General features: G+C 46.8%; 2 protein-coding genes across 2 annotated transcripts; one reads left to right on the top strand and one right to left on the bottom strand.

The window, feature by feature from the left end:
• Positions 1 to 412: 412 nt before the first annotated feature.
• Positions 413 to 4,378, top strand: LOC100192154 (probable WRKY transcription factor 57). The gene is made up of 5 exons (XM_044534591.1): positions 413 to 945; positions 1,508 to 1,666; positions 2,386 to 3,358; positions 3,441 to 3,646; positions 3,812 to 4,378. The coding sequence occupies exons 1-3, from the start codon at positions 614 to 616 to the stop codon at positions 2,828 to 2,830; spliced, it is 936 nt and encodes a 311-aa protein (XP_044390526.1). The 5' UTR covers positions 413 to 613; the 3' UTR covers positions 2,831 to 3,358; positions 3,441 to 3,646; positions 3,812 to 4,378.
• An 8,904-nt stretch (positions 4,379 to 13,282) lies between these two features.
• On the bottom strand, positions 13,283 to 15,870 carry LOC123113372 (UDP-glucose 6-dehydrogenase 4). The gene is made up of 2 exons (XM_044534590.1): positions 15,640 to 15,870; positions 13,283 to 15,050 (listed from the first exon to the last, which is right to left on the bottom strand). The coding sequence occupies exon 2, from the start codon at positions 15,032 to 15,034 to the stop codon at positions 13,592 to 13,594; it is 1,443 nt and encodes a 480-aa protein (XP_044390525.1). The 5' UTR covers positions 15,035 to 15,050; positions 15,640 to 15,870; the 3' UTR covers positions 13,283 to 13,591.
• Between the last annotated feature and the right edge of the window lie 10,504 nt (positions 15,871 to 26,374).

The raw sequence follows: 26,374 nt of genomic DNA, 5'->3' as shown, positions 1-26,374 counted from the left end.
CCCAGGGAGCCGAGTGTAATTTATTTTCTTGCTGGGGTGCTCTGTAACACTTACAATTTCAATATAATCCAATGTCGTTCCGAACAAAAAAACTTACTCCGGCATGGATATTTCACCCAGCTGCTCTGGGGATAGCATTGGCTAGCTAGCTCCCATCGATGATTGGTGCGATCCCATTGTTTGTTGTTACATGAGATTTTACTATGACATCCAGTAATTTTCAGTAATTCGTTGAGGAAGTACAGTTACTTGCTCTCTCTCTCTCTGTCACCGGTCACCAGCGTCAAGTCGTCTGTCACCCACCCACCAAGACGTTACCGACGGAGACCGAGACCGTGAGAAAGTTCCAAAAATCCGTTCCTTATCGACGCGTCTGCTCCGCTCCGCACCGCACCAAAAATGATGCGCGACCCCAGTCCTACTCTCCCCAGTTGTTACTCCCAGCCAGCAGCACCGTCCAGGGCCCGGCCGCACGCTACAACTAGAACCAACCCCAGCCCCGGTGCAGTGCACAGCCAGTGTAGCTAGGCTCTCTCGCAGCGAGAGCAGGACGCAGGACGGCTAGCTAGCTTTGATCGGCCGGCCGGATCGGAGTGCTCGTGTGTCGGGGGCCATGGCCGGCGCCGCGGGCGACAGGGCGGAAGGTGTGGGCGGTGGCGGGGACTGGCCGCCGTTCGCCGGCGACGCCTTCGCGGAGTACTCGTCGTCGGTGTTCGCGGAGCTCGGTGGATGGTCGGATGGCCTTGGCGCGGGCGCCGGGGAGCTGCCGCCGCTGGATCTGCCGGCGGCGAGCGCGTCCGGGCCGGTCCCGATGGCGCGGTCGGACGAGATCATGCCGGCCGCGTCAGGCGAGCCCGCAGGCGCCGCCTCCTCCTGCTCCAGCGGCGACGGCGCCGCAGCCGCCGCGGAGAACGCCGACAAGCCGCAGGAGGCCGCCGACGCAGCGTGAGTCTAGCGGCCCGTCCACCTCTCATCTCTGCCTCGCTTTGCTTGCGACATGGTTACGCGGATCGCGCGTCCGCGAGGGGCAATTCCGGCAGCGCGCGCGGGCCGCGACGTGTCCACGCGGATCCGCCGTGATTCGCGTGCGTACTATACGTAGTAGTAGATCGTTCCCGGTCTCACTCACTCTCACGCGGTTTCTCTTTTATTTTTTCTTCTTCTCTCTCCACACTCTCTACTCTACACCGGCCTCTTGGGTTCTTTGTTTATTCTTTCGTCCCCTTTCCTCGCGTATTGGTACGCCATTCGTATACGCGTACGCATGTATTACTGCGCGTGCGTACTATACATCATCACTTCTAGATCCGATCGTTTGATCAGACAAGTACATATTAATTTCATAATATACATGTTGAGCTAAGCATGCTAGCTAGCGAGCAATCCCGGTATTTCTTGACGGAGGGAGTACTAGCTAACCATCCATGAAGAATTCACCCCGAAAAATCAAGTGTCGATATGTATTTCTTTGACAGAATCAAGTGTTGATATGTATGTGTGCGCGCAGGAGCATGAAGCCGGCGGCGGCGGCAGGGAAGAAGGGGCAGAAGCGGGCGCGGCAGCAGCGGTTCGCCTTCGTGACCAAGAGCGAAGTTGATCACCTCGAGGATGGGTACAGATGGAGGAAGTATGGGCAGAAAGCCGTCAAGAACAGCCCTTTCCCAAGGTACTTCATCCACATCTATCCATCACTTCACTTGTGTTGCTTATAATGTTCTAATAGTACTCCCTCCGTCCGAAAATACTTGTCGGAGGAATGAATGTATCTAGACGTATTTTAATTTTAAATACATCCATTTTTATGCATTTTTTCGACAAGTATTTTCGGACGGAGGGAGTGTTTGTTATTTGCACACATGGACGCTTTTGGTTTCTTATTTCAGCCTACTGCCTTTTTCTCTCAAAGAAAACTACAAGCGTTTTCTAAGAGAAAATCATGCGCAAGCAGTTTATAACGATCGACCTTGACCAAACGTATGGATCATGGTGTTGCTGTTTGATCAGACGCGGTTGGCGATTAATTTGGACCTTTTGTTTCTGATCAGCTATTCCCTATAGACAGTATATATGAGATTTTCAGTTAATTACCGTATTGGAAAGAGGTCTCTATTGGAAATGACTGCCCAACCCATCTTCTAGAAGCTATGGAATCTTTTTTTTCCCAACTGAGCTTTACCCCATGTAGCTGTAGAATCCGCAGGGCAGAGAGCTTACCCAATGTAGCTAACAGAATCTGCAGAGTAGATACGGGTGACTAATGGGGAGTGAGGATATTTGAGATGAGGCATAGAAAGCATGCAATCTTCTTGTGGCGGTTCATTTTCAACTTTTCTCTTCGGGGTATATGCATACGTTCTCACCGAACTGGCTTTCGATTTTGAGCAGGAGCTACTACCGGTGCACCAACAGCAAGTGCACCGTGAAGAAGCGGGTGGAGCGGTCGTCGGAGGACCCCTCCGTGGTGATCACCACCTACGAGGGCCAGCACTGCCACCACCAGACCTCCTTCCAGCGCGGCGGCATGCACTTCCACGGCGCCGCCACCGTTGCGCTCGCCGAGCAGATGTCGTTCGTGTCAACTCAGCAGCTGTACAACCTGCCGCCCCTGCGCCGACAACAGATGAATCCTGCATCGTCGGAGTCCGCCGTTAGCTCCGTGCCGCCGTCTTTGCAGCAGCTCAACGGCGGCGACGAACTGCGAAGGTCAACTAGCTATAGCCCCACGGCGTCCGCGGTGCAGACACCGTCGTCGTCGTTGGTGCCTCCGGACGTTTCCTTTGACATGGGACTGCTTGGCGACATCGTGCCTCCAGGAGTAAGAAATGGATGAAGATCTATAATGGTAATTATTTTAAGATAATAGGTTTATAAGCGAGAACGGCTACGGTGTGGACGAGCTCGTGCGCTCCCGCTAACTGGACGAACGACTCCATGACGCGTAGCACAGCGTATTTACTGCTATGGTGTGCATTGACGTCGAGTACAGGTGCTCCACCGTCCAAACTAACCCGAAAGTAGCGGCTCAGCTTCGTGTTGTTCCGTTGGAACATGAATGTCGGAGTGGCCCATAACCGAATGCCGCCGTCAACTTTCGCTACTGAGATGGCGTCCTCCGAAAGGGTACTTGGGTGCCCAACTCTCAAAAGTAAATGGGTACCCATGTTTGGGCCCATGGTTGTCTCAGCGTCGCTGACCAGTAAAAGAAATATATCTTCCTTCTCCCATAGCCGCCTACAGAGCAGGAGCTCATGGCGATGCAGATGTCGACATAGCCGCCTACAGAGCAGGAGCTCATGGCGATGCAGATATCGGCCGCTGGAGGTGTTGAAGTCGAGTTTTTGTCAGATCCCGTCGACAGGTACACTTTTCCGCTACCAGTTTCTCTTCCCGTCGACAGGTACACGTTTAGCAGCTGATCTGTTGTATCCTTCTCGAAAAAGATTTCCACTGCGAGATCTCGCTGCCGCACAGCCCTTGGTTGCTTACGAGATGTACAAATCCATGGAGTGTGAGCCTGCTGAGTCCAGCATTGGTGATGTGGAGACGCTCCGGTCAACAGTAATTGCAATGCGATTGCCTTGTCTGCAGCAGCATCTGAGCATTCTACGGGCAAAGACACCCCTGAAGCCCCAGGCTGGAGGAAGAGGTACAACAGTTTGCCAAATCTTCAGTTAGCATTATATGTGCAGATGACCTGTTCTTGCGTTATCTTAAGACGAATTGTCGGATATTCAAATTCAGTTGTGTATCACATGTAATTAAACACTGCATTCAACGATGAGGCCTAAGAAATTCAATCCAATTGATGCAGAATGCGAGTCGGAAGTTCATCTAGCGAGCGCCACCCATGCGCTGACAGGATGAGTGCTTTGGAAGCAACACTAAGAAGCTATGCAGAGAAAAAAAATGGCACTGTCGTAGTTCCTACTATGGGGACAAAATTTGATTCTCTTGAAGAAGCCTGCTAGAACATGTTCCTGGATGTGCATGGATGCAGAAAATGTCCTTGGGATATAGAGCTGGAAATCTGGGACTTAGGGTGTTCTAGAGCATCCATGCCATCCAAGTGAGAGGAGAATATCCTTTGTCTTTAGGACATGCTTGCTGAACATGCAAGTTCGCTAGACGAAGGATGGGTATAACTGATGAAGCTTTATGCAGTCTATTGGCACCCATCTCGTACAGAGCTATTGCCGAGAGCGCCTTTGCATCTGACGTCGTGCGCCAGAGTTGGTCATAGGGGACCACACGCAGCTTGATCAGCTCGACATGGTCCCGCAGGCCCGTTTCCTTCCCTTGGAGAGCCTAAGGCTGGCCATAGTGGGGGTAACATAACCTGTAACATGCACTTGGGACTAGCAAATATGTTTATGTGGCACATAATTAAAGAGGAGAGAGAGGGTTAGAGTAACATAGGTAGATACCATATCATGTTAAATGCTATGCTACTTTGTGTCATGCATGGCAATAAATATGATCATCTATGATACTACTTTATGTTACTATGCACTATGGAGGTAGTATCATACACTAGTATCATATGCATGATACTAGTATATGTTACTTCCCACTATGACCAGCCTAATAGTCTCCTCGTCCACGTGCCCCCTATAAAGGAACATGCCAATCTCTTTGTCACAACCACCCTGGTAAAAAGAGGAAGATGTTTAGTCGAGGTATTGCACAACCAGGAGCAAGTGTAAGTTCTTAGAACAGGTGTTGAAATTGCGTCAGCATGGATCAAGAGAACTTTTCCATTCCAGGCATATGATGCCAAATGAACATCCCATTTATAGAAGTTTTGCTGAATCACATGACAAAATTGCTATGCAGTACACTTTGCTATGTTTCCAAGCAGGATTATTACTAATCTGCAAAGTTATTGCGAACTGAATTCATCCATCTGTCTTCTGCTTTTTTGTGTTGCGTGTGATTCTCAACAAAAACATATGGGTATAATGAGACAAGGAACCCAAACTACGTATATCAAATGTTATCATCAGGTCTGCCCAGTGCACGGAAGCCAATCTGAGTCAAGTTATGTTATTCTTTTTTGAAACAGAAGTTATGGCTTAATTGTGAACTGAAGGGAATGCAGGCCACTTACCGGTGATGGTAGCATTCTGCACCCAGTAGCAGGGTCCGGCGAAGCAGTAAGATCAACCATGCCCTGTAGATTTAACTTTATACCAGTTTCTTCTTCGACCTAGCAACAATCCAAGTATAATTAGTGAAGAGTGACGTATACATTAACTGAATACTTAGTACTTCAGAAATTAAGTCGAATTCCTGCAGTGGCAGCAAGATTGGTGTATGTCTTGTGAACCAAATCGAGCTAAAACAGGGCTAGTGTGACTGACTAGCTGCAATAGCATGCAAAATTCAGTGGATATAAACTGTATATTTGGGGAAAGAAGATACTAATCTCTCGGACTGCGGTGATGTGACTCGATTAGGCTCGGTTTCTTGGTAGCTAAAGGTAACATTTTGTTTTGCGGTTTCTTGGAAGTTTCAGAGAAACATGAGTTACCTCCTTATGTTCACTAACTCCTATATCACTGTTTCAGCAAGGGTCACTTGCTGATGAAGATTCCCGAATCTCTCTGAAGATTGAGATTGTGTAGATCGAAAAACTAAGGGCAAACCCGAGTAGCGAGAACCAATTAAAGGTGGAAGTATAAAAATCTCAGAAAACAAAGACATAGTAAGTTGGAGATTTAGAACTTTACATGTGCATAGCTATTCCCATCGAATTGAATAAAAATATCAATTCACCCACGATTCTGACCTAATCGATTTGGATGGAACTGCCACTTTCCCCAAAAAGTTCTGAAAATCCTGATGGAGATCATAGAAGCTACAGACATGCAACCGTGATATCTCTACAGCTAAACGCTGCTGCGATATCTCAAATATTGGGCCAGTGTTTGGCAGACATCATATTTGGAAGTTGAAAGTGTGGATTAAGATTAAAAATTGCATATGATTTTTACAACCTAAGGTAATCGTCAGTAAAGATGATCTGGTCATACAAAAAATCATCACGCATAAAAACTAATGATTTAATTTATGTTTAGATGAGCGACCCCTGTTAGCTGCAGTTGCTAGCCAGTTGACTAAGACCTGGTATATACTTTACACATCATAGCAGCCTTTTTGATAAACTATCTACTACATATTATTCTTTTGGTACATGGAAATGTTTGTGTACCCTTTTCTTTTATACTGAAGCGTACTTACAGAGATAAATTCAGAGGTCTAGTCTCAAGTCATAATCCAGTGAAAAAAATTCTAGATCCACGATAAGTACCTTTCTTCTAGTATACTACTATGTTATTTGGCTTAGCAAATGACGTTGGAGGAATCAAGAAGGTAGTACATGAGATGACTTTTGAAGGAGGAAGTAAGGATGAGACCTCACCTGGCTGAGGCTGTACTGGAAGATGAGGCTTTCCTTCCCACAGGTGGCCTCGGCAATCTCCGGCAGCCAGTTCACGAAGCCATCGCTGGCCGGCGATGCGCGCATCGCAGATCTCTCCTTGCCCCTACAGAAACCCCAACCACCCTTCTGCAGACGAAAGGATTCGCGGAGCACGCAGGGATCAGCAACGAGCAGGCACATGGAGTGGCAGTGGATTAGGATGGAAACCAGGATGGAAACCAGCACCTGCACCTTCTCCTCCCACCTGCTCCTGGATCTGGATCAGCACCTGGATCTGCCATCTCTTCGACCTAACTGATCTCTCTACTCCGATTTTGTGACAAGATGTTGCGTCGCTAGGGTTTCTTCTCTCGATTTGGGGATCGAACGGGGAACAGAACAACGTACCCGTGGGCTGGGTTAAAAACATTTGGCGGGCCGGCCATCGCGAGTAACGACCCGTCGCTAGATCGCCGTCAAACCCATCTGCGGTCAGCCACAAACACCGTCTCCCACGGCGTCAGTGCCCGTCACGCACACACATTAACTCCCTAACCACCCATCGGTCCCACATCGGAAATTATGCATCTCGATGGAAACGAACGCCTCTAGATACCGATAGCGCACGAGCTCGTCCGCGCCGGTGAATTTCCGGTTTATAAGCTTTGTATAAATATTTGAATCGTCCAAACATCTTTCCCCCGCCTACAGACTAAAGTTTATAGCAATTTCAGTTTTGTTAAAATCTTGCACTTTGAGCACTGCAATTTTAGGCCAAATAATTAGTAAACAGTTTTAGAGGACTGAGATTTAAGAAAAATCCAGGAAGCCGATAATGGATACTCCAAAATAACTTTGAAAAATGTGCAACCTTGTGAGATAGTTTATGTATATAAGCACATGTTTTGATTTATTTTTTCCATGTTGGAGGCTTTAAAATATTTATTCACATACTTCAGTTGAGTTAACACATGAATGATTAGTTGGCTATTTCCCTCAATTTGACTTCCTGATCTGCTAATTGTTTGCCCAGATTTTGCTAGTCACTTCATCTTCATGCATGTCTTCTATTGCACAAAATTTACGGTGATATTTCACACTGAAAACCAAATGTTCCCATCCGAAAACTAAATTAGGCAATAGGGCTTTGTTACGTGTTATCTATGGATATATACTAGTAGTTGGTTGGATATAGAATTATACATTTGTGTATGTATAGTAGGCTTTAATTCCTTGCGGTTGCATATATCACGAGTACTACTGTACTCCAATATCTAGCTAGCTGGGACCATCTATGTACATACTGTCAGATCAATATGTCATGCCATGTATTTATGGATGATACGTATATATGCATACAGCTGCAACCCATTTACACGGAGATCTTCAATATGTATAGTACATGTGAATTGATCGATTGGACGAACAAGTTCGTATAATGTCTAGTGTACTACATATATATACATGCATGTACTATCCATTCCATGCACTAGGTAGTACTCCCTCCGTTCCTAAATATAAGTCTTTGTAGAGATTCCACTAGGTGGACTACATACGGAGCAAAATGAATGAATCTAAACTTAAAATGCACCTATATACATCCGTATGTGGTTTATAGTGAAATCTCTACAAAGACTTGTATTTAGGAAGGGGGGAGTATATAGTTGTTGTACCGTGTACTAAAGCGAGGCATATCCTGTCCCAAGTTTTCACCAATGTTTTTCTCGTGTTTAATTACATCCTTTTTATAGATCTGTTTGTTGACTCTCTCTCTCTCTCTCTCAGACATGCATATCATGCACATATGCATGTTTCTATGGTGTAATTAACCTACTCTGATTTCATTTTTACTCCCGTTTATGCAGAATTATCTCCCTACTGGCTATATCTGAACTCTGAAGTCATGACATTTCTCAGATCAGGGAAGGCGGATAACCAAAGGCGCTACCCATAGCTAGGGTTTCCAGCTGATTGATCGATGCTCTCCTACAGCATCCCTTGAGACCGAGCTGGATCTTGAGCCTATTACAGACGGGTATTGATCAAAGACGATGCATGGAGTACAACGCTTTCTACTGATGACAGGATTTGCTATTGATTTTGCACTGCGCCTCATTATTGGACAGGCCCGTGCAAGTCTCGATCTCATGGCAAAATTATATGCCCACCTAATTAGCTTCAGCCTATCTGTTTGATCTACTTGACCCTTGGCATGTAGCAATTTGATAGTAGTAGTATATGGTCTTCTTGCACAATAGTATTGTATTAACCTAAACTTTTATGACTTTCTAGCTAGCTAGCTGCCTAGCAGGATTAGTTTGTTGTGGATGTATATATATGTTCAAGATTCTGCATATATGCAGTGCAGTATCGGCGTGATCATACAGCTAGATCATTCAACGCTTTGTTCTTTATTACTCCCATCAACTTCGAATCTGATTTTTTACTGAGTCTCAACATTCTAGATAAAATTTGCTAGCACTATTGTAGAACTATGATAACTAGTATAGAACTTTTTTTTTGAGTGGCACTAGTATAGAATTGTAGATACCTTAATCGTGCAAGGGCAAAAGCACTAATTTTACACAGGTATCGGACCAGACACTATGGGAGTGTTGCTTATGTGCACGGCCCAGCAAAACACGGTGGGCTGCGGTCCGTGTGGTTGGCCGTGGCCCGTGTGCGATGCTAACAGATTTGACCCACTTGCCGGGGTAATTGTCTACCCCTCCCCTCACGGGCGCATCCTTGCTGGACACCTGGACACCAACCAACCATTCTAGATCGTTCACAGTGCACCACCATGTCCACCAATATGCTTCATGGCAAAATTCGTGCATTGTAGAGTCGAAAACTTCTGCAGAGATTGCATCTCCATCCACCATCGCCGCAATTCGTGAAATCGAGGTACGTCATTCTTGCAGATAAGGAATGTGCTGGGATCGCCTCACCCTTCCTTTTGTCCAACATCTATCTCTATCTCTATCTCTATCTATATCTCTACATTGCCATCCACAGCGAGTCCTCGTCGTCGCCTCCATTGAAAGCGGTTGGGAGATAGTCATTTGAATCAATGAATTGATCTCCGTCCTCCCCTCTCTATCCATTGGCCGCCATCATGCAATTCCTCTTAATTAGCATCTCTTAAGACCTTCCCACCCCCACCTTTCTATATAGGTTAAATGATAGACTTTACAAATGGGGTGGGTTTGTGCCAAATTTGCACACATGCCGAAATGGGCTTGGGCGATGCCGTCAGCTATCTGTGTGCAATAACTGAAAAAGAATAGTAAACATTCCTTTCCGACAGAGCAAATCGATATCCATGGTTAAATTAGGTTCTTGGGGTTTGACGTGGGGACTTTTTTTTAATTAATTGCACTGTGATGTGAGCATAATAAAATATCAACACATTTTTACTAATTTCGATTCACTTTTCACTTTTTAATATAGAAATTGCCGTTTTTTACCCCCAAAGTCAATGTACTCCTAATATTTTTGGGGTGGTACTCCATCATATTTGTGTTGGAGCAAATTGATATCATTCACTATCATCCATCGAATTGACAAAAATGGATGGCCCATATTCACTTCATGGCACCATAAAAGAGCCCTATATGTAATACTCCCTCCGTTCCACAACGTAGTGCATATAGATTTTTCTAGAAAGTCAAACTTTACAAACATTAATCAACTTTATAAATAAAACTATTTATATCCCCAATACCAAAAAAGTACAATATGGAAGTACGTCTTGCGATGTAACTAATGGTATGTATTTGGTATTCTAGATATATATGTTTTTTACCACAAACTTGATCAAAGTTTGTAAAGTTTGACTTTTGAAAGAAATCTATATGCACTACATTGTGGAACAGTGAGTAATGTGTGCTCTTAAATTGCTTTCTATCATGTGTGCATCTAGTACAAGGAATTAGGAATGTACTGTGCTCCTTTTAGAAAAATGCTGCTAGCTTGCTAAAGTAAAGTTGATGCCTGCACCACCTGCTTTCTAGTGTGCGGCTATCAACTTTTGGTTAAATTTGGTGTGGATGGAATGTTCCCTTCGGTTCGACCATACCATATGCCTCCACATTCGATCGTTTTCAGTGTTCACATGCAGAGAGCAATGTGCACTGTGCACGCCAGAGCCACACCCCTTTTAATGGCGACCTGACCTACGAAGGGTTGATGTGCATGCATCTCACCGCTCTGTGCCTGTCAGGCTCAGATAGTTGGGAAGGATCGAACGAGGCATTTAGCGTTTCCTGCGCTTTGTTCATGTCTAGCGTGTGTAAAAATGAACAAATCTAGCATTTTTTTTCCTGAAAGTTTAGCATAAAATGACCAGTATCCAAGAAAAGGAACACAAAATGACCCATCTGCACAACACCCGGGGCTGGGGCGTCATGCTAGATAGCACAACGCCCTTGGTAGAGGTAGCCCGGGACATCATGCTATCTAGCATGGCGCCCTAACCTAGCTAGGGCATCATGCATATGGATTTATTTGTAATTTGCTTTTGGATCTGGTCCATTTTGTGCTAAAGTTTCAGAAAAGGGCTAGATTTGTACATTTTCACGTCTAGCATCGCTATCATTTTCTATTATTCTACTCCCTCTGTACCAAAATATAAGACGTATTTGTAGGCTGTTCATTTAGCTATTTTTTATGAGAACGCTATCATGACTTGCTTTATTGATCAACGCAAAACAGTACAAAAGCGCAGATTCAAGAATAAAAGAGGGAGAATCATCTACCCAATTACACGAAAGATGATTCTTGTAACATTGTTTATCTATCTCATGTGTGCAATTACTCCATTGGCTTCCCGGGTGCAACGCTTGAAATGGGCATTACCTATCTTCGTCGCAAGATGATGCAATGAGAAAACAACGTTGCCCCTTCGGTCGACCGTTTAGTCATTCCCCCATAAATCTCACTAACTTCAAAGTACTCGGATCAGCAATAATTTGATGATACCCAGGGACGCCGCTAGAGAAAGTCCCTCTTTTATTGCAAGTGCCTGCATCACATAAGTTTCCGATGCATTAGGAACAAAAGAGCAAGATGCGACCACTAATTTTCCATGATTATCTCGGATCATGGCACCAGCCGATCTAGGCCCTTCCTTTTTGTGACAAGAAGCATCAATATTGAGTTTCAGCAGACCAACCCCCGGTTTACACCATTTGACATTCTCCATGTGTTAGCTCTCGGAGTAGTCTATGCAAAGTTTGTGCACATAGCTCATATAAATAGTTTTCAGTTTCCTACTGGAGGGGTGCCATCTTCATGTGTGACCATTCGTTTAATCCACCACAGGTACCATACAGAAACAACAGTAACTTCCAATAATCTCACTAGTGACAAACCTGGATAGTGACCAGACACCGAGTCACTTAGGGCCTCCAAAATAGCTGACCCCGATCTAACGAACCCCGAGGCAGTAGCATTGAGTGGTTCAAGCTCGAGGAGTTTCCGCAGTTCATGTGCCGGACTGCAACCGCAGAACAAGTGCATATATAAAATCCTATGGAACAATCGGCATATCGAACACTGACCGTATCGATTTGCTGGTTAATTAGGATGGTTTCACCTGAACCGCATCGTGCAATGCTCTCCATAGGAAGATCTTGATACCCCCGGCTGATCGTCAGGTTGTACGTAGATGTATCTTTCTATTTTCAAAACTGGCCCTTTTAGTTTTCAATAAATTTACATTTCAATCCTTAGCAATCTAGCCAGCGAATGGCTCATGTAAAAACGAGATTTACAAAAAACCAAGGGGCCGTAAGTAGAAAAATGCGACTTACCTAATCGCGAACCTTGTTAGTGATTTTTTTTAGCTTTGTCCCTTTTAGCAAAAGTGTGATTTTGATTGATTCGTAGTGATTTGGATTACCAGGTTAGCATGTTTCTTTTTTTTCCTAAAAAAGAGGTTAGCAAGTTTTTCGACCGGTTAATCGTGTTTTTAAGTTTGTGTGCTCAAAATATTTCACTTTGTACCCATAAAAATATTACATTTTTTGTAAGTTTGCGTGCTAGAAATATTATCGCCACACAAGTTGGTGTACGCCCGGTATAATTACCTCTTTTCTTTTCACAGAAACGAGCGTGTTTACGAGTGTGAAGCGGAGCTGGAGAAAGGTGTCGCGCGCGCGCACAAACACGTACGTGGGTGTCGGTGGGAAAGCGGGACGAACGCCGATCCACACACCTACACGACGCGGTCCAGGTGAGGTCTGGGTCGTCGACTGGCACACACACATGCACGCCCGCGTCCGCGCCCGCGCCTTGGCGCCGTTGCACGCACCACTTGGCGATCGACCTTGACCTGCAGGACCCAGCACGGCGGTTTCCGCCGCAGATTCGATCATCAAAGTTGTCTGGCGCGATCACCGGCCGGCATCATCCACGCTAGCACTCCACCTGTTGTTCACAGGCGTCGATCGACGACTTTGCCTTCGCTGTGGGCGCCGGGCCGGTGTGGAGTGGGACGGGGAATAGCATCCCACCAGTGGAGGATGGAAGCTGGAACTGAACGACGTGTGGAGTAGGCCGGTAGAGATGCGTGCCGACCCGGGGGCGAGAGAGATGGGCCTGCTGCAGGATGCTCGCCCCGCGCGTCGCATCGATACCGGCCCGCGTGGCCTCTCTGTCTGCTCCCTGCAACATATCCCGCGACAGAGGAAACTGAAACTCCATTCCTGGGTCCTTCTGGTTCAGTGGGGATCATGTGACTAGTCGATTACGCTACTGGCCAACAAGCTACAATTCTCCTTTCAAAAAAAAAAAAACAAGCTACAATTCTAGAGTGAAGCAAAACACACGAGCAAAAAATGAGGAGCAACTACAAACTTGATGAAAAAACACATTGGATTCTGTAATGATTTCAGCAAAACAGGCTACAAAGTTCGTTCATGGGATACAACGGAAAAACCTCCTCAGGCAGCACAGGGGCCCGAGGATTTGATTATAAGTAAGATCTACAGACGGGGTGGCGCAAACATGTATCGGAAACTTAACAAGACATGAAGATTTACTAAATTCTTATGGCCGAGAGAGAAAATGTGGATGCTTCTCCTGCAAAATGCAAACTATAAAGAATGAATCACGGTCAAACCACTTCTTGCTCTTCCTCCGATCCGGCCGGCCGACGAGGTGAACTTAGGCCACGGCGGGCATGTCCTTGAGCCAGCCGTCGAGCGGCTTGCCGATGGAGTAGACGATGAAGCCGATCTCCCTGAGCTTCTCGGCGTCGACGACGTTGCGGCCGTCAAACACGAAGGCGGGCTTCTGCATGTTGTCGAAGATCTTCTGGTAGTCGAGCTTCTTGAACTCGTCCCACTCGGTGAGGATGCACACGCCGTGGGCGCCCTTGGCGGCCTCGTACGCGTCCCACACCACGCTCACCTGCTTCACCGCCGTGGGGCTGGTCGGCTGCAGGTGCATCGGGTGGTCCCAGTCGAACTTGTTCATGGCCAGGTCCCGCTGGATCTGATCCTCCGTCACCTGCGGGTCGTAGATGCTCACCTGGGCCTTGTCGCCCACCAGGCCCTTGCACACGTCGATCGCCGGCGTCTCCCGGGTGTCGCCCGTGTCCTTCTTGAAGGCGAACCCGAGCACGGCGATCTTCTTGCCGGACACCGTGTTGAACATGGACGACACCACGCGGTTCACGAACCGGCTCTTCTGGTAGTCGTTGATCTTGATCACCTGCTTCCAGTAGTTGGCCACCTCCGGCAGGCCGTTGCACTCGCAGATGTACACCAGGTTCAGGATGTCCTTCTGGAAGCACGACCCGCCGAACCCCACGCTGGCGTTCAGGAACTTGGGCCCGATCCTCGAGTCCTTGCCGATGGCGTACGACACCTCCGACACGTTGGCGCCGGTGGCCTCGCAGAGCGCCGACATGGCGTTCACGGACGAGATCCTCTGGGCCAAGAACGCGTTGGCGGCGAGCTTGGAGAGCTCGGCAGACCACAGGTTGGTGGTGATGATGTTCTCCTCGGGGACCCAGTGGGCGTACACCTCCTTGAGGGCCTGGACGGCCTTCTGGCCCCCGGGGGTCTCCCGGCCACCGATGAGCACTCTGTCGGGCTTGAACAGGTCCTCGATGGCGGTGCCCTCGGCGAGGAACTCCGGGTTGGACAGGATCTGGTAGTTGATGCCCTTGCTGTTGTGGGTCAGGATCTTCTCAATGGCCTCGGCGGTCTTGACAGGGACGGTGGACTTCTCGACGACGATCTTGTCGGACTTGGACACGTCGGCGATCATCCGGGCGGCGCTCTCCCAGTAGGTGAGGTCGGCAGCCTTGCCGGCTCCCAGACCGCGGGTCTTGGTGGGGGTGTTCACGGAGACGAAGATGATGTCGGCCTCGGCGACATGCTTCTCAACATCAGTGCTGAAGAAGAGGTTCTTCCCCCTGCAGGCCTTGACAACATCATCGAGGCCGGGCTCGTAGATCGGGAGGGTGTCGCTGTTCCAGGCGTCAATGCGGGGCTTGGAGATGTCCACAACCACCACCTCAATCGCCGGGCACTTGATGGCAATGACAGCCATGGTTGGGCCGCCGACGTAGCCAGCTCCGATGCAGCAGATCTTCACCATCTTGGCTGCTTACAACCTGCGATGACAGCAAAGAATCGTCTTCAGAGGACTGAAAAACAGAGCATCCACTGGTCTTACTGCACATCTCAGAGACTCGGAGTAAACAGAGGCAACCGAGATTCAGATCTTAAAAAGACGGTATGTGACAGAAATGCAGAGTTGAAGCTACATAAATGTTCTAAGAAATCTTCTACTCAATTAATTCGGCAAATAAGCACGACCAGATCTGAACAATCAGATGCTGGCAGCTTCACAGCATGATCTAACTTGAGGTGAAAAAGCTGTGCCTACTTCTGCAGACTGCATACAAGGAGCATGACAGACTGAACGGAGATCACACCAATCATCCAATTCACCGGCTGCGGCAGCAGACAGCTCGCCGAATGAAAATTCACAGCATAGAACACTACTATCCAAACCACTAACTAAATCAAGACAATGAATCTCAGACGACCACTACTCGGCCAGATCTGAAGACAGCAAGCATCTTCAGAGGAACCGAGAGAAGAACAGCTACCACAAACAAACCACGCCTCTTGCAAGATCAGGCACCAAACTAGAGACTAAACCGAAGGAGATGGTAACCAGATCAGGGGAACTCTCACCAGATCTCAGGAACTCGGAGAAGATCTCGAGAGGAGGGGCGCGCACTGCTGGAGGAAAGCAACGGAGGCGACTTCTTGGTGGATGCAGAGAAGAAGCTGCTGCTGCCCACGGGTTGTATGCAGAGAGGAGGCTGCAACTCCTTATATACCCCGTTCCCCGAAGCCAGCAGGCTGGATCTACCCCTCCCCTCCCCTCCCCGCCTCTGGAAAATTAACCGTGTGAAGACCGGTCAGAATTCAGACGCCGGAATAAATTGAGCAGGTGTGGGTTGGTCTTGCAAGGCAAAGTGCCGCTCTCATGCCCACCAAACTTGCGTTGCTAGAAAAGGTTTCAGATGAGTCCATGACAGACCACCAACCTCCTCACTCTAACCAATCAGAAAAAACTAAGAAAAATACCACGCTGTTAGGGAATAATTAAATAGTGTGTGATCAGATCTGAAGGTTCCGGACCCTTTTTTTTCTCCTTCTTATCTCTGAAATTCAGTGTATACATGCTACAAAAATACAGAGGAAGTGGCTGTGTACTCGTATCCCATGAACCAAGGACATGAATAGCGTGGAAGAATAATTGGGGGCAAGCACACGGACTATTTTAATCGATGGTCAACTATAACTGCAGCGAGCGAATTAAGTTTGGGTCAAAACGGTACTGCAAAATAACCTAGGATGCTGAAGTTACAGTGTTCGATTGAGATGTAAGAAACGCCAAGCTGTGTCCAACCAGTGGGAGCATGCAATGGAAACCTTCAAAGCCCAGACACGGTCAAAATCAGGAAACCTGATGTTGATGCCGTTGCTTGCCCCAACGATACTCTTCTGTCAAGTCTCACCAATCACCATTAACCACTTGCAGTTTTTTACTGATTAAGATACAGTGGCTGAACCTTCCACAGGAAAGCTCCGGCATGCATGATAGTACTCAGATTTGAGCTCTGAATATATATCTTATTTCAAGAGAAAAAAGAGTGCAACCACGAAAAATACTGAATTCTCTATGGTCCTACTCTTAAGTCACTGTCACTTGATTTTTCTTTGACAACAAGTCACTGTCATCTGATTAGTGCAACTAGTAGACTAAGAAAGACTCCTCATCTTTCTTCTCTGTTTAAGGCATCATTTAGGAAAGATACTGACTGGTAGGGCACTTGTTTACACAGTCCAAGGTCATGGGTTGTCACATGCCCTAGCTAACAAGTCAACAAAAACCAGAACTTCCTCTACTTATATGCCAAATTTCTCAAGTACTACAATGCATTATTTATGCACCACACATGAAAGAAACATATACATTCAAACCATCAAAACACAAGCCATATGCACTCTTATACCAGAAAGAAAATCATAACATTATATCAGTTTCTTCAAGATCAAGAAAGTCATAAGAAAGGCATAAGAAAACAAATCAAACAAACCATGATTAAAAGAACCACCACCATCAACATCATCAACAACAAAATAATGAGAACCTCCTAACTCGGAGACATTTTAACAAACACCGGATCTGCATCTCAAACCAGCCCCAGTCCCCAACCATAATCTAAGCAGCAGATCCACCGACATCGGAGCCACGAGTCCCCCACCCGATTCGGTTGGAGCCGCTAGCTACGTACGGGAGCAACTAACGGAAGGAAAAGCTGGTGGCGATCCGCCTTTGAGTGAGGCTCAAGCGAGCAACGCAAGGGAGCGCAATAAACCCCCTGATGACTACTGCACCGCCAAAGCGCCGGAAAATTAGCGATCCGAGCGTCCCGAGCACGCAAAGAGGACAGCGACGAGTGCGAGCCGAAGGAGAGCGGAGGGGAGGGAGGGTGTTATCAGTTGTCTTGCATTACCTTCAACCTCGGGCGGCTTTGCTTTGCTTGATGCGGCGGAGAGCGACGCTCGGTTTACCCTCGTCTCGTTTTCTTCCTCGTCTCTTCTTGGATCTGGTCTGTTTGGAGCCTTTTTTTTCCTCTTTCTTTCGTGAGACGAATATACCGAACGGTTGCAGAATCTACCGCGGTAGTAAGACGCTTTTATTTATTTGCCATTTAATTATGTAGATTATTTTCAGGGAAGGTATGATTTGTTGCTGAAAATGCAGTGTCGGTTATTTCCAGCCTCCGAATTTTTGAGGATCTGACGAGGCCGTTGCACCGTCGCAATCTGCTCTCTGGACCTGAACGCGGACCAAACTCTGAGAAATAGCAACTCGTACCGAACTGCGACTGCACCGTGAGACTCCATGCCAACTGAGAATGCCTAATGTTTGACCCCCGGGCCCCGGCGCGATTGGGGCCGAGAATGGCTGCAGCAGCAGGCCGGGGCCATCTCGTCAAGGTTTGGGAGACACACACACGCAGCTGTCGCGTGGTTTTAGCAAGTCAATCGCGCTTGGACTGGACTCCTCATGGTTTGGTTCGGCGGAGTTAGGAAGGGTGACGACGACTAGGCTGAAAATAACAGATTGGTTAGGCCAGGATGCGTGCCATTGCCATGGTGGACGGAAGCAGAGCAGAGGTGAATGGCATGCACCAACAGATTCGCTGCTCGTTCACTCATTCCTCTCCCCCTTTTAGTTTATCTCACTCATGATGATGATTATCCCCGACACGCTCGGTTTCAAAAATGGCGATCAGCATGGCCTGCGTCTGCTTTGGGCAGTACGTGCGAGCATGTGGGCAGCCGTGCTCACCTAACAGTTTGGGGCAGTGAGAAAATCATTGTTGGCGCCAAAAGCGTAGGTTCTTTTCTTTTCTTTGCCCCCTCGTGCTCCATCGCAGCGGCAACGGCAATTAGTTGCACCGACAGAGATGTCGTCCTTCACATATTTGTTGCTACTACTGTTTGATTAACGTTGTCTTCCACGCTACCGCTCTTTTAGTTCAGGCATTTATTTATTTTCCCTCGTTTATTTCCCTTTCCCAGCCAAGCAGTAACCAATCTTTTGTACTCACGCTTCTTGTCCTGACGCTGACAGTGAGGGCAATCAGTTGGCCGATCCACGTACGTATACGTGTGCGGTGCGGGACGGGTGGAATACAACAGTATCGGCACGAGTTTTTCGTTAGCAGCAGAGGCCGACGTACCACGTGCAGACAGACGGACGGACGGACAGGCCACCGGGCGGAAGCTGCCCCGCGCCGCGCGTGCGCAGTCCGCGCGCGCGCCGGGAAAACTCCAGCCCACAGGTCGCGCCCGGCCAGCCAGCCAGCCAGCCGTGCGCGCCGATGACCCGATCACACCCGAGGCCCCCGGCTCGATCAGGACGCGTCGACGGCGTCTCCCTTGGCCGTCTCTTTCTCCCGTGAGGGGAGGGGAGGCGCGCGGGGACAAAAGCAGTCGACCTGTCCGGTTGGATCGGTTCTGCAGTGAGCTGGAGGCGACGGTGGCAGCGGTAACATGGGGCGGGCTGCGGGAATCTTCCCGTGCATGCATGCGCCGCGGCCGGGCCGAACGGGATTTGACTTTTTCCGACGTGCGTGCCTGCTGGGTTACGAGCGACTCCACTCCACACGTCTTCCTTGCCGTTCGGTATGCACGCGGTTGCGTTGCACCTTCCCTCGCCCGCGTGGGGTGCGCACCGACTGGCCGACACCGCCGACGACTGTGCGACCATGCGTGCCGATGCTGGAATCGGGACAGACAGCCGCGTCGCCCGGCAGCCCGGCACCATGTTTTCCAATTTGTTCAATCGACTCTACTAGTTGGGCAGGGGGGAAATAGTAGACTCGAGTTGGCAAACTATATTTTCCAATGAAAACGATTCCGTTTTAACTTATTTTGGCGAATGAAAACAGTTTCGTTTTGTAGATCAGATAGCCCTTCTTCTTCTTCTTCTTCTCTTCTTCTCATCCAAAATAAACATGTCAAAACACTAGAGCATCTCTAGCCAAAGCCTCAAAAAGACTTGAGGGCATCTTCAAAGTGGACTCTCAAACCACTCGCAACCGTTCGGACTGTATGGTCCGGACGTGTTGAGTCATACACAGTGGCGGAGCTAGCCAATCCATGAAGCCGGGGCAAAATACAAAGGGATGTGGTTCATGGGTATTTGCCCACTAAAACTCATGAGTAGTTCTCCATCTCCATCTATATTCCAATGGGAGTTCCTGGGCAAAGCCCGGGCAGTTGCCCAGGGTCGCCGGGAGGTGGCTCCGCCACTGGCCATACATCCAAATGAGTATGTATCGGTCCACCGGGCGATCCGGACGTACATTCTCCAGCAAACACGAGATAAAGGGGGGCGGGGGCTTTGCTGCAGTCCGGAGTCCGGATAGCGCCCACGTAAGACTCCGACATCCCCGGCCCACCCAAAACCCCTCCCGGACCCCGCGCGTCCATCCTCACATTTTTCTCTCCTTCCGTCTTTCTCTTTTGCCTTCGCCGCCACTCCACGGCCCCGGCCGCCATGCTCCAACCCTGCCGGAACTCGGCGAGTGCGTCACCTCCAACTGTACACCCGGGCTCCATGCCGCTTCTCCTCCGTCGCTGCTCCATACCTCTCCTCCAATCGCTGTGCAGGTACCATCGACTCCTACCATGCTCACCATGCCCGGCAACTACTCAGTGAATTGCTCGAGCTAAATACTTGTCCCTTCTTTTTTGAAGCAATGGATTGGGATATGAAATACATATACGAGCACTATGTTGAGTTGTCCGACGGCTCCTCCGACGAGGAGGGCTACACGGATGAGACGGCGATGATGCATCCGGTCCTTTGATGACTAATTCATCTTGAAGAAAGACGTTGTGGGAAGGATTGGGTTCTCTGGTTTCCAAAAGTGCACGGTCACACTACGGGTGCTTGCATGTGGCAAGACCGCTGATTCGTGGGATGGGTACCTATGGATGTCCGAGAGCACATGCGAAGATGCCATGGCCAGGTTTACAACCGCCGTGATCATGGTGTTTGGACCTTAGTACCTGAGAGAACCAACTGTGGAAGACAACAAGAGGCCTTGGCAATCTCGGGAGCAAGAGGGTGGCCAGGTTTGTTCGGATCACACAGCATGCACTGAAAATGGAAAAACTATCCAAAAACTTTACGATGGCAATATCAGGGTCATGTTAAGAAGCCCATCGTCGGTCTTGAAGCAGTTGCAACACAGGATCTTTGAATTTGGCACGCTTTCTTTGGCCCGAGTCTCATAGTGACATCAATGTGCTGTAGCGATCACCATTGTTTGCTAGGCTGACTGATGGAAAAGCTCATCCTTTCCACTATACTGTCAATGGGCATGAATACAACATGTGCTACTATCTGGTTGACGATATTGATTACTTCCTTTGGTGACCGGGAAATGGACCAGAAAGGATTCTCGCCTATTTCTCCTGAGGTGGCCTTGAGTTATCGAACCCACGGGAGGAAGGCCCCCTTGAAGCTATGGTCTCAAGCAAGCTTTTGTTAAAGAACAATTCCAGCTTTTGACCGGATCAAAATCAAGCAAACTGAAGGAGCACACTTATAATATGCGCGGACTTGCAACTACAATGGACTCTTTAACTAAAACAAAACACAAATATAACAACACCTTAGGGGATATTTAAGGAGGCGAAAGGGGGATTCAAACATCAAGATAGGGGTGGTAATCCATCTCTTGGGTGAATTCCTCCCTGAACCGACACTCTTAAAACCACTTAAAATTGTCTTTAACATTTTATTGCCAAAATGCTGGCGTACCCCAATATTATGGACACGTGACACATATCTATGAGGAAACTATAAACTATAAAGTGTAATCTTACATTTTTTTCGTCCATATCTTTGACATCATCACGGTGATTTTAAAGTCCTGAGATCTCCATTGGAAGCCTCATCATCTTTCCTTATGCGCTTGCCCATCTGCCTTCATCTCCATGCTTGATGATGCCCCTAACCCTTGCCCCTCCTGTCCTACCAAGTCCTCACATCGTCAATACAAAAACATCGGATCTAGGCAGAGCCAATTCTCAAGAACATTACAAGAAATTTTTATAAATGGAAGTACCTGATAGTTGAGTTGGCACGTGCCGCTATGCAAGCTCTTGTGACAGAATCTTATATTTGTCGAATTTAGACATCCGTAACTACGGGGGCTAACGGTAGTCCTCATCGTAGGAATTGGTTGGAGCTTACAATTATGATATTTGGATCAATAACGTTTGTAAGCACAACACACCATGATTAATGTGACAATTACTTTTTTCTTTCTCGATTTCACAACGGTAGGCACCAAAACATACTATCATGATCAGGGCTAAGGTAGTCAGAATCACGATTCTACGACTTTACAATCCAAACTAACCACTCTGATTCTACGATTTTGGTTAGTAGAATCTTCATTTCTATGACACTGATAGTTAAGAGTCTACAATTTGCGATCCTATGATTGGAGGTTCAATCCAATGTTGACTACCTTGGTTGGGCCAATTCGTATTCTACACCCGTTCCAACTAATTGTCGTGCAAACATGCACTCCCTCGTGTATTTGAGCCGTTTGCTTGTGTTTAGTTTTATCCTTTTCTTTCATTCATCTTCCCTTTATTGTTTCTCCTCTCATCTTTTAGACTAATTTCTTACATTTTGTTTCTGTACCTTGTTTTATGGACTAATGCTTGGAAATTTCCCTTTTCAAATTATATGGACACACATTCAAACATGCACAATTTTTTTCTTAAAATATATGAACACTTTTCTAAAACACATGAACATATCCTTTGCTACGTGAATATATTTTGTATGCGGAAATATTTTAAAACAATGCATGGACATTTTTGTATATATATAATTACATATTGAGTTACACGAAATTATTATTTTTGCAATATTCTTTTTTGTATTAACATACTTAACAATTTTTTGAACTATACATATTTCCAAATATGAAAATATTGTGAAGTTATTGGGTCATGCTAGTGGCCGATCCACACAGGAAGCGTAAGGCATTTACAAGTAATTTGCCACATAAGGTGTCGATTGGGAGTATGAACATTCTTTATCTCACTTCTAGCGAGACCAATGCTTGCCTCGCATCAAGGGAAGCCTCTGGTGGGCGGGCCCAATTTTGTCTGATTTGTTCTTTTTTTTACTTTTATAACCTTTTTACTTTCATTTACATTTCAAGATATTCTGTGTCAAAAATTAACAATTTATTTAATTTTTAAAAACGTCCTCTCTATTAAAATAATGTTCATCACATGTCATAACTTGTTCTTGCAAATTTGAAAATTGTTCATTCAATTGTAGAAAAATGTTCGCACATTTAAGAATATTTAATGAGATTTTTTAAAATGTTCATGAAATTTTAAAATTTGTTCAGGTAATTTTTAAAAAAAGTTTGTACCATTTGACGGAGAAATACCTATGGGTAGGCCCATGAATATGTATGATGCAGCCAAAGGCCCATGCCCATGAAAAGTACAGCCCAAGAGGTCGCCAAACTAGGGAGTCCTTCACCAGCGGGCAAAGTAAAAATTGTTCATGATATTGTTCACGCGATCAAAAATATGTTCATGGCATTTTAAACAATGTTTAAACAATCTAAAATTTGTCTACGTAATTTTAAAAAATGTTTCATACTATTCAAAAGAATAGTCATAATAACATTGTTCATAACACTTAAAAATGTCATCACGTTTAAAGAAAATGCTCATCTTTTATGAAAAAAAAGTTGAATATATGTTTTGAAAATGTTTGCCATGTTTTTGGAAGGAGAGAGCTTCGAGGGTCTCCGAGGTATCTAGCCTTGCAAAAAGGAGAGCAGACATGCCCAAGTATTCACCATTGATATCTGGTGTGACCACTACAACATCACGTGTGCTACTATTCTTCGCAACTCCAACATCTCCATTAATCTTAAGAAACCACATAGGTCGTTATCCATCGAGGATGTGTCATCGTCGCCTGCTGTGGGTAATTAGGAGCCTTATAAGCCACATTCATCTCCCAATCAACAAGGAAGCGATCAGCGAAGCTCTTCGCTGACAATGGACTATGAATAATGTCCTCATGCATCCCCTTCCTTCGATGGTGCCATATTGCTCAAAAGGAGGACTAGAACTCTAATGAGTTCATCATGTTTCAAATGGTCAAATAGAGCAAATAGCCAATCCTGAGCGTGCGGTTCCTGCGTGGAGTACGGTAACACCATAACTTTATCATCGAAGAGCTCCCGTACGCACTTTGACATAGTGCACTCTAAGAACGAATACCTTTAAGAGTGAGAATGTCCGCATATTTTTCCCTTATTCTCCGGTGCATGTTCCTGTGCGCTAGCACACCAATAGTTGGGAGTGAGTGTGTAGCTAGACACCACAAGAACACATGAACTTTTGAAGGGACCAATATCTTCTAGTGCAAGCACGAGTTTTTCTCCACCTGTTTCATGCCAAAGCTCGTCACCCGGCCTTGTAGACAAGCCTGCCTTTTCTCCTTTGTGAAACGAGCATGTGGTAGGCTAATTGTACTGAGAAAATGTCACGTTTGTCAAAGTACCACGCCCAGAAGTCATGTTGCCTTCTTATGGGGAGTGGGTTTTCTGAATAACCTCAACGTCCATCGGGATAAAGTGCTCTTCCAACTTTTGTTTTTCCTATGACACGGTCTTACTATCAATGAAAGAATTATCTTTAGCGGGCGGTGCATCCAAAAGCTATGGAACCGGCGATGGGAGAGGTGCATGGGACTCAGGCTGCAAGTGGGACGCCCCGCGGGACGCCCGCATCACGCCGCATCAGCCCACGTAATTAAGTGGGCTTATGCGGGCTTGCCACATAACATGCAGTTTTGTCCGCGGTTGCCGCTCGTCCCACATAATTTAAGGTCGTATTCCCACGTATCTTTGTGTGTAACGGCTTCACATACAACTCCTGCTATAACGTTCTGTACGTGCCTTGTATCTAGGATCATCAGCTACTAAAAGCAGGTTGTTATGCTCCGGTTTGCATTAAAATCAGTTAAGAATTAGAAGGCATAGGGATTCATATTTGAGACATCGGAATCTGACGAACAGATGTACACTTGTAGAGGATACTAGTATATGTGAAGATTCAGATTTAATTACTACTTGGATCCTTATAAGATTGAAAGGCAACAATAAACTAGCACATGGATCGGATCCTCTTTGCTATCCCCACGTCAGGATGGATAGATAGGGTATGCGGCAGTCCCAGTAATGCAGATATGCAGATGCACTTTGCCCAACACAGGGAGGCAGCAGGTAGTGGTGAACCATGCTAGCTCGCAGTGAATATGGCTGATGACCAGGGTAATTTTCTTGCGAAACAACTGAAAACGATCCCACTTGTTCAATCGTTCAATGCCAGCCAGTAGCTAGCTGCAGACATAGCCATGGCGTCGATGTTTTTCACCTCATGTACGGGTAAAGGTTCGTACAACATGGCGCCGTGTACGACGCGCCGGGCGGGGGTGGAAAATGCCATGCGGTGTAACAGCAGCGTTGCGGCGGAACTGGACGCGGTCGACCATGGCGGAACTGGACGGCGGTGGCGCCCTAATCATCATTGCATCATCACGAAAACGTGGGCTTGATGCGGACGCCGCGGGACAGCCCGCATATCCCACATATCTGGCTGCTCTATCTGCGGGCGTCCGCGAACGTTGATTATGTGGGTTTTTATGTGGGCACCGCGGGCAGCCCGTGTTCACTTGCAGCCTGACATGGAACGAACAATGGATACCAAGGGATGGATCTCTTACACCTATCGCTTGTCATTCTGAAGCTTCCTAAAACTGGTGCAAAAGAAAAGCCTAAATGGGCGGGCCCATCTAATAGCCAGACCCTCCCAATGTGGGTGCTTGTTAGGAAACACCAGTCGCAAATGCTTAGATTGCTTATAGGAACCGCTAACCATAACGCTCGCCTGTTGTACGCTTCTCGTGGGCCGACCCATTACTGGTTTCCGCGAACACCCATGGAAACGGGTGGGGTCCATGGTTGGAACCTACCATAGTTTTTTATGTTCTTTCCTTGTTATCTACCAGTTTTCTGCTTTTCTCTTGGTTTTTCATTTTATTTTAAAACTAATGAACATTTTATAAATTTGTGAATGATTTCAAATCCATGAATATTTTAAAAATTTGTGAAATCCTTGAAATTCAAGATTTTTTGTGAAATTCATGAACACTTTTCAAATTCATGAACATTGCTTTGATCTATTGAACATTTTTTATATTTGTAAACCTTTTCAAATTTGTGAGCATTTCTTGGATGCGTGAACATTTTTTAAATTCATAAACACTTTATAAATTTTTGAACATTTTTTCAAGCTCATGAACATTTTTTGCTTTGTGTATTTTTTGAACTTGAAATTAAACAGACAAAAATAAAAACGTAATAAAACCCCCCAAAAAATAAAATAGGCGTGAGCTTTTGTCCCTAGCTCTGACTGTGCTCGCTGGGCCAAGACCATGTAGCGCAGGCGGCATCAGCGACACGGCTGACACTACGAGCGATACTTAACAGCTCCCAACACTAGTAATGAACAGTAGTGACTGACGCCTTTAAGCTTGCCCTTTTTAAGCCGGTCTTGTGCGTCGCTGGCATAGACGACTACAACGCGATGTACCTTTCCTGCTTCGCGGCCCTGATCTCCTGCGCCATCCAGGCGTGCAACGTCACCCTCGCGATGTGGATGCTTGGCTCGAGGAAGAGAGTGGTTAAGCTGCCGCCATCCAGCGGCAAATGGTGCCACGGGCTCCTCTTGACAGGCCATTGGTCCGTATTTTAGAACCTAACATCAACACTAATAA

This window comes from Triticum aestivum, chromosome 5B (assembly GCF_018294505.1).
Source record: "Triticum aestivum cultivar Chinese Spring chromosome 5B, IWGSC CS RefSeq v2.1, whole genome shotgun sequence".
NCBI classification, from domain to species: domain Eukaryota; kingdom Viridiplantae; phylum Streptophyta; class Magnoliopsida; order Poales; family Poaceae; genus Triticum; species Triticum aestivum.
The sequence above is the reverse complement of the archived record's forward strand: the minus strand, read 5'-3'. Positions and strand labels throughout refer to the sequence as shown.